Source organism: Nannospalax galili, unplaced genomic scaffold (assembly GCF_000622305.1).
Source record: "Nannospalax galili isolate Female #2095 unplaced genomic scaffold, S.galili_v1.0 scaffold386, whole genome shotgun sequence".
In the NCBI taxonomy this organism is placed as follows: Eukaryota; Metazoa; Chordata; class Mammalia; order Rodentia; family Spalacidae; genus Nannospalax; species Nannospalax galili.
In genome coordinates, this window is record NW_008356676.1 from 1,970,862 (window position 1) to 1,985,738 (window position 14,877).

Here is a 14,877-nt window from a genome sequence, read left to right on the forward strand (position 1 = left end):
TAAAAAAAAAACACTTATAGGATACACTAAAAGTTTTCAAAAATAAGTGAATTTATTATTTTCCACTGTATAACAAATAACTTAAATTGCTAAGATCTTGTAAAATAACAGGCTTTTCTTAGTACTATTTTAATTCAACATCTAATATAAACAAAATTATTCAAATACACTTTTTGCTTTTGTAGGCAAGTCTGGCCATGATCTGACAGAGGTCCACCTGCCTCTGCCTCCTAAGTGCTGGGATTAAAGATGTGTGCCACCACACTCAGATTTAAATATGTTTTCAAAGGCTGTGTGATGCTTTAAATTGTCTAATGGAGCTAAAACCCGAGAGATGTGATGATGGGTTCTCATCTTCAGGTAACGTCATTCAGGTTGCAAGGCCCAACTGCAGAGTTAACTTAAGAACAGGTAGAGGCCTTTCCAGGAACACATCACTGAGGATCCGCAGGATCATGCAAGGCTCCACTTAGCGAGGGCTGCTCAAAGGCGGCATTGTGGCTCCTACTGGTCTCAGCTTCTTAGTATGGCACCAAAGAGTCTGACTTTCTAGTAGATCTGAATATCAAAATTCTTAGAAAACAGAACTCTGCCACACTAGCCAGAGCCGAACTTCCAAGGTGACAAAGCACTAGGGTTTTCCTGCTCCATTTGGATGGTCATGAGCTATCAGGCCCTCTTTTAGCAATATCCAGATAATTAATACTGCATTTTTTAAAATTTACTATTGCCAGTAGCTCATGAGCCTATATTAGGCCCCTATTCCAGACACTGACATCAGATAGGACATTGTGTTTTATAGAGTCTGAGCCCTTTGGTCTGTACTACAAATGAGTATCAGAAATCAGAGTTAATCTAAATGAATGCTGGGCTAAAGAGCCTTCAACTAAACAAATACACACCACACTGATGTTCAAGTAAATCCTGTAGCCCTTCTTCACAAATTGCACTGTGGATAACAGCCCTTCATGCTGCTGGCATGTTTTCAAAGCCTCTGCAGAGCAGGATGCTGGTGAGGCTGAGACTACTGGTTTGATACCTGAGACACCCTTGCCAGTTTCCACACAGAACTTCTGAGGGGAGAAGATGGGTTCTAGAAGTTTCACTCCACACAGCTACAAGGGCTGACTGCAGGAACACAGTGACAGGGATAGAATCAGCTCAGGATCATGTATTTGGAACCTATGAAAGGACTTGCATGTAAACATATATGAGAAAGACAGATACATCATTAGACCCAAGGCCAAGAAGGCTGAGGAGCAGGCTGTCATTCAAGGGAGCTATCATAGTGGAAGCACTGAGGAGGTTGGTCCTTCAAGACCTAAGGTTAAGGTGGACAAATTTTTCATCTGAACAACAGTCCTCTATTGGTCTCATACAAGCTGCTTGAAACTAAAGGCCTCCTAGAAGGCCGTCTTCATAAAACCCTGAAAACCAGGCCCAAGGATAAGTTCTTTTGGTAGGAGGTTTGGAAAGAGGAGGTGCTGAGACAGTCTCTCACTCTATAGCCCAGGCTAGCCGGGATTCACTATGCAGTCTAGGCTTGCCTCAAACTCATAGCAATCCTCCTGCTTCAGCCTGCAAGTGCCAAATTCACATGGTATCATTATAGAGTACTATAAAGTATTTTAATCAATATAGACATAAAATTATTAGGCCAGTTGCTATTAATACCTATGTACATAAAGATGAGACCACTGTAATGAATGAGAGGCATGAAGCATGTCTGTAAGACTTACTGACAATAGTCTGAGTCACTACAGTCAATATAAAAATTTCATGAGGATATAAATATTTACGGGTGTTATGAAGGAAAGGTATACTATGGAAGAAAAGGGAAACTGTGTTTATGCTAAAACATGAAATGATACTGTTTACCCAAAGAAAAATTAATTGATAAATATCATTCATTTGTTTATTCATTCATTCATTCATTCATTCAACAAGAACATACCTTTCTTTCACTTAACAAATCTCTATTAGCCTTCTCTTCTGTGCCAGCACCAGGCTAGCCTTGGGGACTCTGTGAAATCACAGCATTAAAAGGAAACTTCCGTTTCCACCCGCCCCTCTCACAGTTCCCACCCACCTACACCAGGTCAAGGTCTCCCTAAAACTTTCTTGAAGGAAGGTCACTGAGTTCTTGCTGAGGGAGATCGTGTCATTGAACCTTGAGAAAAATTTCATCATTTTGAACCTGAACCTAGTCTGGAGCTCTCTTCTTCAGGTCCCTTTCTGCTCACAGGGAAGATGATGGATGATTTCTAAGAATGGGCAATGTCATTACTTCACAAGGGGCCTGTTCTATCACTGCTCCATTAGAAAGTTCTTTTATGATGGCCTGGACTCAGTCCTCTGTGAACTGAACACAAAGCAAAACAAAAACTTACACACAAAACCTATTACTGCCTCTCCTACCTGATAATCTCTCAAACAGTCCCCAATTCTAAAAATTTATTTATTTATTTAGTAACTTATTTTTATTATAAGAAGTACATACACATAAGGATCAGGGGACAACTTCATGGAATCGGGTCTTTCCTTCCACCTTTACATGAGATCTGGGGATTGAACTCAGGTTGTCAGGCTTGTATGGCAAGTACCTTTACCTGCTGAGCCATCTTGCCAACCCACATTCCATTTTGTTTTAGATTTATTTTCACTATTTTTTAATTATGTGTGTGTGTGTCTGTGTATATGTATGTATCTCTGTGTCTGCGTGTGTGTGTGTGTGTGTGTGTGTGTGTGTGTGTGTGTCTGTGTGTGTGTCAGTGTGTGGGTATCTACCTATATGTGCAGGTATTGTAGAGTCCTTGTTGGATCCCTTGGAGTTGGAGCTACAGACAGCTGTGAGCTGCCTGACACAGGTGCTAGGAGCCAAACTTGAGTTCTCTGTAAGAGTATTACATGTTCTTAACCACTGAGCCATCTCTAGACCCCCAAAAGTTTTTTTAATTTTATGTGTATGAGTGTATTGCCTGCATGTATGTGAGTGCACCCATGTCATGCAGTGCTGCGGAGGTCAGAAGAAGGCTTCGGATTTCCCTGGAAATGGAGTTAAGGACGGTTCATAGCTGCCATGTGGGTGCTGGGAATCGAACCCGGGTCCTCTGCAAGAGCAGTCAGTGCTCTTAACCGCTGAGCCATCTCTCCAGCCCCTAGACCCCCAAATTTTTAAATTGAGTTCATCATAGAAACTTCTTTTTTTTTTGGTCTTTTTGAGACAGGGTCTCCCTGTAGCCCCAGCTGTCCTGGAACTCACTATGTAGACCAGGCTGGCCTTGAACTCACAGAGATCCGCCTGCCTCTGCCTCCGGAGTGCTGGGATTAAAGGAATGCGCCACCATGACAGGCCCCAAAGAAGCTTCTTTTGCACCATATGGAGACTGTTACCAAGTACCACAACTGGTCACACACAGACATTGTCTATGAATTGTCCAGACCTAAGTGACCCATCTACAATGCAACCTCTACACCTGAGGCTTAGGGAACACAGAACAGGAATAAAGAGAACACTAATGAATCTCTCAGTTCTCATCAATGAAGCTCCCTCATGCAACAGAGGGCCAGGAACACAAAAGGTCACAAACGGCCAAAGTGTAGAGATTAAGAGTTCCCAGAATGCTGATCTGTGACAGGACTCCTACATTAAACTTCACCCACCCAGGGTTCAGGGACCATCGTGGAAGATGGGGTGGAAAGATTGTAAGAGCCAAGAAGGAGGTGCATGACCATGTAGAAATAGATTCCTATAAGCTCCTGGTTCCCTGCTCATATGAATCTATAGCAATGGTGTTAGCATACACGAGTCCCATGCAAACTCAAGCAGACAAAAACCCAGCATAGAACTGAGGAAATGGACAGCAGACCCCAATTTTAGCTGAAGAAATATTGGCAACTGATTACTGCTAGGTAAGGAAGAGCTGATCTTCCTAAAGTGAGGGACTCTGGATAAGCTGACTAGAGCTTAGTAGGTGAACTTGCACTGAGGAACATCTTGGGACACTAACTTGACACAATGGGCCTTAACACAAATGACAATGTATGAATTCCAGTGGTGGTGGTGGTGGTTATGGGATGGTGCCAGAGGAGAAAGGGGTATAAAGATAATTAAGATTGATTGAGATGTTCTGGATGAAATATACAAAAATTCAAGAAAAACAAAAAACTTTTTTAAAAGGTCCTCACATGCCATTTAATCCCAGGATCCTCAGACAATTTTAGAAAACCCTTACCTTCTTTTGTGAGACCTTTTAGTTAACATTTTAAGATACAGTGCCTAGAATACACTGTAGTATTCTAGACTTGCAGTCCGACCAGTATATATGTGTCATACATATGGTAACACAGCCTAAGATTCTCACTGACTTGAAGGAGAAATGACAACTGAACATAGAAGAAAAAGTCAGAGGACTGCCATCAAGTCACATCTATTTAAATAACCAGAATAAGGAGGCAGAACAGAGGAGCGATCAAGAGATACAGGCTGAGGCTAAATATCCTAGATGCATTCAGATTCTAGTAGCTCCATATATTAGAAGCTCGCCTGTCTGTTTCAGATTCCTTGTCTCTCAAGCAGAGATTATAACAGCCTTGCGTTCTGGGATTGGTATAAGAAAATTAAACAAGTTATCAAGGATGAAACATTTAGAACATGAACAATTATTATTAACTAAGGTAGGTAAGAATTATTTAGCTATGTGATAATTTATTCTGGTAGTTATCTGAACACCACTTGTGCAACATGCTTTCACAAATTATATGGAAGAAAGTAACTTTCAGCTACTTCCTTTGGAACTAAATATTGAGACAGTGCTGGATGAAAGCAAACTGACACTTTCTTAGGTTCAAAGGATGTTATATCCCTCTTCAGAGAAAGATGAGCTGAACTTTGAAACTGGGAGGAAGCCAAAGGGAAACAGAATAAACAGAAAGCAACCCTTACAGAAACTCTTAGGAAGGTTTTTCCTTCCCATTGGGCCCAGTCTGCTTATTTCAATGACAGTATGAATGTATAATTTCTGGAGTTTTATGTGCCTCAACAATATGTTCTCTCTCCTTATTTGTTTATATGTAATTGGATTCTTTTCTGGTTGCTGTGACCAAGTACCTCACAAAAAGCAACTTAAGAGAGAAAGGGGGTTCTTTTGCCTCACAGTTTGAGAGGATGCACTCTGTCATGGCAGGGAAGGAAAGGCAGCTGTCTACTCCACAGGGGCAGGAACATGTGTGGTTGGACCTCTTCACATCTTATCAGACCAGGAAGCCAAGGAAGGAGAATGTGGCACTCATCAGGTTTCATCGTCTGGGCTCTTAGCCCATGGGATGATGCCAGCCATGTTTTTGGTGGGTCTTTCCTCCTTAAACCTCTCTAGATATACCCTCACACACAGAGAGGTATGTCTCCTAAGAGATTCTAAATCAAGTCAAATTGGTGCTGAGGATTAACAATCAAAAATGCTAAGCAACTTTCAGCGTATCTGCTAGAGAAAGTAACCCTGAACTGAAATGGCTCTTTGCCCCAGTATTCTCTCAGATCTAGAAGTAAGAGCTTCCATCTGCCTGGTACCCACATCTAATCCACCAAGAACCCAAGTAGATGTGCACCAACAGTGGGACTTCACACAGATCAGCAGACCACTCACTAAAAATGTCCGGGATGGTCAAATAAACCAAAACAAACAACCTTTTGTATTTCTTGCAACTTAAACAAGCACTCACACAAAAATCACATGCTGCTTTCTGTCATCTTCTCCCCACTGCCATTTCTGGAGATTGAATCTAGAATTTCCGACATTCTAGCCAAACACTCCCTCACTGACCTATATTATCACCCCTTCCTCTTTTTTGATTTATTTATTTTTATTTTATGTGTATGTTATGCCTGCATGTGTGTAAGTACACCTATGTTGTGCATGCCTACAGAGGACAGAAGAGGGCATCAGATACCCTTGGAACTGGGGTTATGGATGGTTGTTTGCCATCATGTGGGTACTGGGACTTGAACCTGGATCTTAGGCACAGGAAGCTTAGTGCTCTTAACTATTAAGCGATTTCTCCAGCCCCCTCCTTTAGCAAAGCATTTTGTTTTGAGACAGAGTCCTGCTAAGTTGCTTTTCTACTTTGCTTTCTATTGCTGTGATAAACTATAACAAGCAAAAGCAACTTGAGGAGGAAAGGGTTTATTTGGTTGCAATCCATCATTGAGGGAAGTCAGGGCAGGAACTCAAGCAGGAACTGAGGCAGAACCATGGAGGAACACTGCTTACTGGCTCTCTCTTTGGTTTGTTCAGTAGTTATCTTATACAGCTTAGGCCACCTATCGAGGGATGGTGTCGCCCACAGTAGATACAATCAGCAATGAAGAGATTCCCTCCAATGAGATTCCCTCTTTCCAAGTGACTCTAGGTTGTGTCAAGTTGACAAATAAAACTAACCAGCACAGTTTCCCAAGCTGACCTGAAACTTGTTCTGTGGCTAGGCAAGTCTTAAACTTCAGATTCTGATTTGGATTATAGACCTGGACCATCAGGCCTGGCCTCTGTCATCATCCATAAGAAGTTTTAAATACTCATATAACTTCTTTAAAATGATGCCTCATTTGTTTAGAGTTTAGCTTAATCTTCATTAAAATTTAAAGAAAACACTCATTTGAACAGCTCTGAAAGCTGAACATATAGTTCATGAGTGTGATGGTGTTCAAATCACTTTAAAGCTCCTCTTTAGTAAATGACATATACCTAGCAATCTATGATTGCCATTTCATCACTAGTAGTTGCTTGGCCCAGTCATACTTAGCATGGGTGAAAACAGACATAAATCTTCCTATACCTTTGAAAGCAAGGTAGGATGGATGCTTTCTCAAGGCAGAGTTCATCTGTATATCCCTTCAAATTCCCAAACTTTTAGGAATTGACTGTATATTGGTACTTGTAAGAGAAACAGACGGATGCTACATTCAGGATAATAAATAATAACAGTCACTTGCGCTCACTAAACTGCTTGTGCTATTTTAGTATATTACGACATTTAATTTGATATTCACAGCCCTATGGGTCAGGTAGTCCATAGTTATTCTCAATATACTTGAGGAAATGTGTATTTAGAGGGATTAACTAATTTATCCAAGGTCACATAACATGGCTGAATCAGAAGCTAAACCCAGGCTGTCTGACTTCATAATCTAAGCTACTAACCTCTGCCCTTCTTGGTGGAATTTGAACCACAAAAAAATTTAATGAACACTAATCTAATGTATTTAGAATAAGATGATGAAGATTATCAGAAGTTGCTCTTTTCTAGTCTCTAGTCACACCACTGCCACCTAAAGTCAAAAAAGTGCTTTCAATGTTAATAGGTTTAGTTGTTTCCTACCACAAAAGTCACTCATAAAATTGTCAACAAAAGTAGCCCAATTTAAGACAATTAAAAGTAGTTATATTTTATCAAATCAACATTGTAAGGCTTGGGGGAACCTAGCTATGCTTCACAACCCATACAGATTATGAGTGAAATGGGCATTTTTTAAAAAGCTACCATGTTTGTGATAACTTATTACACAGCGATAGAAAACTAATACAGTACTGAAGGTGGCTTACATAACTGGAAAAAGAAAGACAATTATTAACCCTCAGGGTGGGAGAGGGAGACTTGGAGAGGGTGACTGCAGAAGAGTCCACGGTGCCTGCAGTCCTCCAGCACTACTGTCTTGGTGGCCATGTCCCCTCCACTTGCAGCAGGCCAACCTCAGGGCGACGCTTACAGGCTGAACGTGCAGAAGTGATTCTGAGCTAACTTCAACAGCTAGCCTGTTCCTTGGGACTCTCACTGTGGGTGCCATCTTACCAAAGGTCAGTATCAGTTTTCAGGCAAACCACAAGTTTTCCATTTTCTATCAACTATTTATATATTTTCCATGTATAACAGTTTCTTGTCAATATACTGCCCTTTAAGAAGAGCAGAATTTGTCCACTCCTAGATTCTCCAGCCACAATCCCATCACACTGTACCATTAACCTCTGACATGAACTAGCTAAAATAACAGCATCAGTAGCAGTCACTATAATCTACGAAGACAGGATATTTAAATATTTAAACATAAGAAGGATTGTCAATTGCCAGTTGAAAACATGTTGTTTGTTCCATTTTATACTCTGGAAAGTTCCACTAAATTTCAGTTGCTATAAAACGCTAAGTAATCTGCCTAACCTTTCAGTCTCTACAGTTCCAGTCCTACAAATTTCAGAAATAATATTTGGTTAAATAAAGAAACTTGTTGAAATATCTGAGACACAAACTCTTCCCAGGCTGCAGCGAACTTTGATCTTATTAATCAAAATCACAAATACTTAGGAAACAGGCACTATGAGTACTGAGTCCCCACCCTCGTGGAGGTTATAATAAAAATATGTACTTAATAGCATATGACAGAGTAGGGGCTGGAGAGATGGCTCAGTGGTTAAGAGCACTGACTGTTCTTACAGAGGACCCAGGTTTGATTCCCAGCACCCACATGGTGGCTATGGACCGTCCTTAACTCCAGTTCTAGGGGAATCCAATGCCTTCTTCTGACCTCCGTGGCATTGCAGGACACATACATGCAAGCAATGCACTCGTACACACAAAATAAAAATAATAAATAAAATATTGAAAAAATAGCATATGACACAGTAGGGCATATTTTGTGGAAAAGCTAGAACAGAACTGACAAAACACAGTGGAAGAGTGAAAAATAGCTCTACAAGTGATTTGTGTACTCTCTGTAAACCCAGGCTTTTCAGCTTCCTTTACCTGTCCACTCCAAGCCCCAGCCCTTATATTCACCTGAACTTAGTCCATCCCTCACATGGTAAATTTTAGTTCCCTTTTCAGATTAACTCCAGCTCTCTTGGGTGAAAATGCTTGTTCACGCCCCAGGAGAAGGCAAATGGCTAGTCCTGCTGGTAGGAGGACTGGAAGGTTCTTTCTACCCCAGCTTACCCGACCTTCACTTGAAGGGTTGGATAATAAGCATCATTTCAGCCTTGGAAGCCCTGTATTCAGTGGTTACTGGAGTCTGCTCAGGCATTATCACAGCTGTTTCTGCCTTCTTGGGTTTGATTCCCAAATACTGGGCATGTAGGGGAGGAAAAACTGAGCTACTATAGATGCCTCAAACATCCAGCATTGCCTTCATCGTTCCACCTCCAAAGCCCTGGAGACCCCACTCTGGGTCCATTCATTCGTTTGCTTTCTACCAACACAAAGAACATTCTATGAGCACAGATATCATGGACATTTATAAATCAAATCTTTAGTGGACACTTTACCTACTGAATAGCCTTCTTCAGGTCCTGATATTTGAATGCTGTGTTTCTACAGAAGCGATTCTCAACCTCCCTAAACTCACAACAATGCAGTCTTGTCTTCAGTTTCACTAAGAAAATGGATCTAGGTTTGCACCACTTCCTGCCCACACCTGCCTCCACCTTTCCACCTCCTGTTGCGGGCTAGCACCTTGCCCTGGTTCTTAAATCCTTCATCTTATTCAGCAACCTAGTTCAATCAACAGTGCCCTCCTCTCCTGGATCTTTTACTTTTGATTCTAACAGCTCTTTCTTTTCTTCACATTGACACACTGAAAACCCAATTTTAAAGCCAAGCGAAAACAAACAACAAAACCACAATTCTCTGTAGCCTAAACACTCTTCTACTGTATTTGCTCTCCTAACTGCCGAGCCTTCTGAAAAAGCCAGTTGTCTGTCTCACTCTGCATTAACAGCGCAGCCTAATGCCTGCACCCCTCCCTCGAAATCACTCACGTCCACGTGACCAAATGAGCTTCGAGTTCACAAATTCAGTAGTCACCTTCCAAGTCTTCCTGGACTTGCCCTCCCCACAGCGCCTGACATTTAGCAACTTCCATCTTATGACTTGCTGCCACTGGATTTTTATGACATCACTGCCTGGCGATTCTACTTCTTCACTTAAGAATACTCTCACTCAGTCTACGGGTCAAACCTTGCATTTTAACATTTTCCCAGGATTCTATTCTTGGCTTTCCCCTTCTCAAACTAAACTTTCCCTGGGGAGAGGGAGGGGCAGAGGACTGTTTACACTATGAATTATCCACATACCCATAAATCAATAAGGCTAAATCTGAATTCATTTGCTCCCTCTCCCCACCCATCGCCTTACCAGCGCTCACCTCTATCATGGTCTTCTCTGTCTGCCTATCTGGCTGTATCCTGTGCCTCGTAAGCTAGGGGACAGACACCAGGCACTAGTATCAGTAGTGGTGACTTCCCAAAGTGAGGACTGGGTAAGTAGCAAAAGCAACACATCACAGAGAAGCTAAGGAATGTGTCTCCACACAAAGAACCATATATGAGCCTCACAGAGCTTTCCTAGGAAAAGCTGGAGGGAAATAACATCGGCAAGCATAAATATGTGTTCACCTCTGAATTCCTCTGCTTAGCATAAATGCTTGTCATATAATGGAAGCCAATTTATATTTTGTAAATGAAAGAAGGAACAGAATGGGGAAAGTGGTAGGATTTCAACAGCCACAAGCGGGTAGGAATCCTTCAGGTCGGAGGGAACAGGAGAGCGGAGCGGCAGAGCAGCAGCGCTGGGCTGGTGGGGCGTGGAAAGAAACGACCAGCAACAGCAGAACGCTGAGGCGAGACGGTACATGATTTTATGATTGACTGGGAGACGCAATTTGCAGGAAATGGGGAACAAGCTAGTCCTTTTTAAACAATGCATCTTCTGATTAGAAAAGAAGAAACTGGAACAGAAGAGACCTTTTAAAAAACTCCCCAGCGAATTACCTAAGTAAGAAGAGATGAAAGCCTGAATTACAGCAACTGTCTGCAACAGCAACCCACATGAACGAAGGGGAGCGGAAAACACTATTTTTTAAATTATACATGAATAAAATGTTTTGAATATTCAAGAACAATATAATTAATTGAACAATTAATTTAAAGGAAGTAAAAGAAAGGCAGGCAGATCTCTGTGAGATGAGGCCAGCCTGGTCTATACAGTAAACTCCAGGCCAGCTGGGGTTACAGGGAAAGCTTGTCTCAAAAAAACAAAACAAAACCCATGAAAATTAAAAAGCCTGAAGAGGAAAAATAAATCCTTGAAAAAAAAATATATATGTCACATATATATTTTGAATATACATATTCAAAAATAGTTTTGAGAAATCACCTGAACTCAAGTTTACTGAGTCAATAACTGATCACACATTTGGTGTTAGAATGTAAAATGTATTTATCAGAATCTACCATGTCAGCAGAACTGGAGTCCACACGTGCTAAGGAAAAGCTACTCCCTTGGCCTTGCAGTGAAGAGTAAGAACAGAACCTACCGTGAAGCTGTTGTTGGCGTTTTTTGTGCTTGCTTCAGCGACACTGGCATCTGAAAGGTCAACTTCATCAAATATCAGGGACTGTTGATGGAAAAGAACACAAACACGTTATGTGAAAACTCAGTTCCAGGCTCTTCAATGTGTTTTCACTATCAGGTCATGACTATGAAAGTTATGTCTAGAACTGGAAATAATAAATGTGAAGAAAGTTAACTTAAAGACATTGCAAATTTGTCTTAGGAAGGATGAATGGAACTATTAAACATGACTATCCCCTAAATCCAAACAATGCAAATACCCTGTGTTTTCTGGAAACATAACCGCTACTGTTTATGGAGAGTAGACTGGGGATCACACATACACATACACACAATCTCTAAAGCTTGTAATAACTCTGCCAAGCAAGCAGAGACTGCATCACTGCCCACAAGGTTTATTGAGTAGAAACTGGTTCTGGCTCAGTTCATGATGAATTACTGAACACTCTGAACCTTATTATCCTCATCTACCATAATGTATCCAAATAATACAGTGACTATGCTCTGCAAATCAAAAACAGTGTTTTTCCATGTTCTTAGACATTATTTTAATCAAAAAGTGTCAGCAATGAAAGCGCCAGAAAAAAATGGAATTTTTTAAAATGAGTAAGTTAGCAATTATATTTTATGAGTAGGGCTGGAGAGCTGGCTCAGCAGTTAAGAGCACTGGCTACTCTTGCAGAGGACCAGGGTTTGGATCCCAGCATTCACATGGCAGCTAACAACGGTCCAACTCTAGTTCCAAAGGATCCATGTCCTCTTCTGACCTCCGTGGGCACTGTATACACATGCACACAGACAGGCAAAACACAAACATAAAAAAATTAATTTAAAAAATTTAGGGGCTAGAGAGATGGCTCAACAATTAAGAGCACTAGTTGCTCCTTCAGAAAACCTGGGTTCAGTTCCCAGTACCTACACGTAGGCTAACAACCGTCTGTAACTCCACTTCCAGGGGAATCTGATGCCCTCTTCTGTCCTCTGTGGGTTTGCACACACATGGTGTACTTGCATACATGAAGATTAAACACTCATACATATAAAATAAATTTAAATTTTTAAAATTTTAAAGAAAAAAGAAATCTGAGTAAATAAATGTATCCTTCCCATTTTTAATGAATTGGTCATTGGTCACACTCAATCCAGTGTTTTTCCAGCAAGGGTACATAACAGCAAACTTCTAGAGGCTCAGAAAAATACGTCTCCCTTTTCTGTTAATTTTCATTCCCCTTCTTACAGGTCTCTAATTCAAGACTTATTCCCAAACTGGAAGAAATTTGCAACTTGCGATGGACAAGATAGACAAAATTAATTGCACTGTAGAGCAGACATGGAGAAGAAGAGCTAGCAAGAAATACCAGGGACTGTAAACCAATGGTTTACTCAGCAGAAAATTATTACATTCCTCCTCTTGTGAATTGGACTATTTGAGAGGCATCTTAATGCGAACAAAGTCATGGATGGTCAAGAAGTCAATGCTTCTAAATACAAATGTGAAAAGACATGATGGAGCCAGACTAGGGACAACAGTGAACATTAGACTTCTAAAATAAGATTACCTTATTTTGTTATTACTTTAACATAAGTATTCAGTTATTAGTTCTTCTACAGCTCCATAAACTAAGAATTAGGTTCCTTAGTTGGCTGGTTTTTACCTCCCACAAATGACTCTACTTTATATCAGGAACGCATACTTTTTTAAATGGAAATAATTATTCCACTGGCTCAGTAGCAAGAAATCTTCAGGTTTACTCTTGAGGTAATACTAAAATATTGAATTTTAAAATAATTCAACTGTTACAATAAAATAATTTTAAGTCTCAGTTTTACTTCAATGTGATTTTTACTTTTTTTTTTTTTTTTTGAGACAGGTCTCCTATAGCCCCAGAAGGCCTGGAACTTACATGTAGACCAGGTTGGCCTCAATCTCACAGAGATTCATCTGCCTCCTGAATGCTAGGATTAAAGGCCTGTGCTACAATGCCCAGCTGTGATTATTCCTCTTAATTGCTACCATAATGGAGGGATTACCTGAGCCAGATCACAGGTAAGCATTAGGCTTTCATTATGGCCTTAAGCAGCCTCCCAGCAACACATACTAGACACAGACCACCATGGACTGTGCTGGGATTGGGATATGAACCTGTATCTGAATCCAGAATGTAAATTCTTAGTAACTATAGCAACTCTTGCTCTCTTACATACAGAAAAATACTTGAAGGTAAAAAGGGAAGAAACCCAAAATTCTGAATTTACTGTATCTAATAAGGTTATGAATGACTTAGTTTAATTAGAAAAAAGAAGAAAGGGGGCAGGAAATCAAACTATACTAGAGCTACCTATAGATTATTCTTCACAGCGTGTTATGGGACTAATTCCATAGATGCCAACACAAGCACACTGAATCCATTTAAGGACAGTTATGCTACGGTGAGGCTCCAAGACAAAGACAGCTCATGCAACCAGAGTTTTAGGTCCACCACAACATAGAGCACAGGAGACCAGTCTTCTGAATTACCTTTGAATCCTTTGCATAATAAAGAGTTCGGCCTCGGAGCTTGAAGTATCGTTTTTTCCACCTTTGGAAAGAGCTGGTTTGTTTCAGTAGTTGCCCCTCTTTAATACTGGTCTGAGGAAAAACAGAAGCAAAGTGGCACAATTAAAACCAAATTCAAAACCAAAGTCAATATAGAATCGATGACCCATGATCATTAAAATTCTGAGTATTAGTGCCTGTATCTTACAAATTAAGAGACAATATTTTGTTTGCACCACAGCTAAATCAAGGAAACCTACGCACAAAGTCCCAGAGACCAAAAGTGAATTTCACATGGCTCTCTGCCTTCAAAGAATTCAGATAATACTGCCTACTGATAGACTAGGAGATGGGGAGTCACTGCCTTCATTCCATAACCCTTAATGAATCTACCAGTCTAATGGATAGTTCCAAACCCATGGTCACACAGACTGCCCAGGTTAAACCCACTTGGTCACAAAACAGAACAAAAAGACATGAATGTGGGAAAGAGGCTTGTAGGGAGGGTTTGATAGGGGAGGGAGAGATATAAGAGAGAATGGGGATGAGAATAATTAAGATGCATTTTAAAGGAATATTGACAACTGATTACCACTAGATGAGGAAGAGCTGACCCTCCTAAAACAAAGAAAGACCTCTAGGTAGGCTGACTAGATTCACCAGAAGGGCAAGTAGTGGGGAATGACTGGGGGTACCGACAACACAGCAGACAGTAGCAGGGATATCAGAGTCAAAGGGCTCTAGTTGGGGGGGGAGGCTATGGGAGGGTGCCATCTGGGAAGTGGGTGTAAAAACAAATAAATAAATCAAAAATAATAATAATAATTCTTCAAAGCATAATAATTCTTCAAAGCATAAAAATTTGCTCCTTAATAATTACTAGATGTGAAAAACATTACCATTGTAATCTACCTGATGACTTTATATCCATGCTCAGATGCCGGGGA

The 14,877-nt window shown here is 40.7% G+C and overlaps 1 protein-coding gene across 6 annotated transcripts in view; it reads right to left on the reverse strand.

Moving 5' to 3' along the window:
* Dgkh (diacylglycerol kinase eta) overlaps nt 1–14,877 on the reverse strand; it is a 237,133-nt gene that overhangs the window by 100,503 nt on the left and 121,753 nt on the right. For all 6 annotated transcript variants that reach the window (XM_029556963.1, XM_029556960.1, XM_029556961.1 and 3 more), the window contains 2 exons: nt 13,913–14,023; nt 11,357–11,437 (listed from right to left, as the gene is read on the reverse strand). In XM_029556963.1, coding sequence (XP_029412823.1) covers nt 11,357–11,437; nt 13,913–14,023 — 192 coding nt within the window. The remainder of the gene's footprint in view (nt 1–11,356; nt 11,438–13,912; nt 14,024–14,877) is intronic.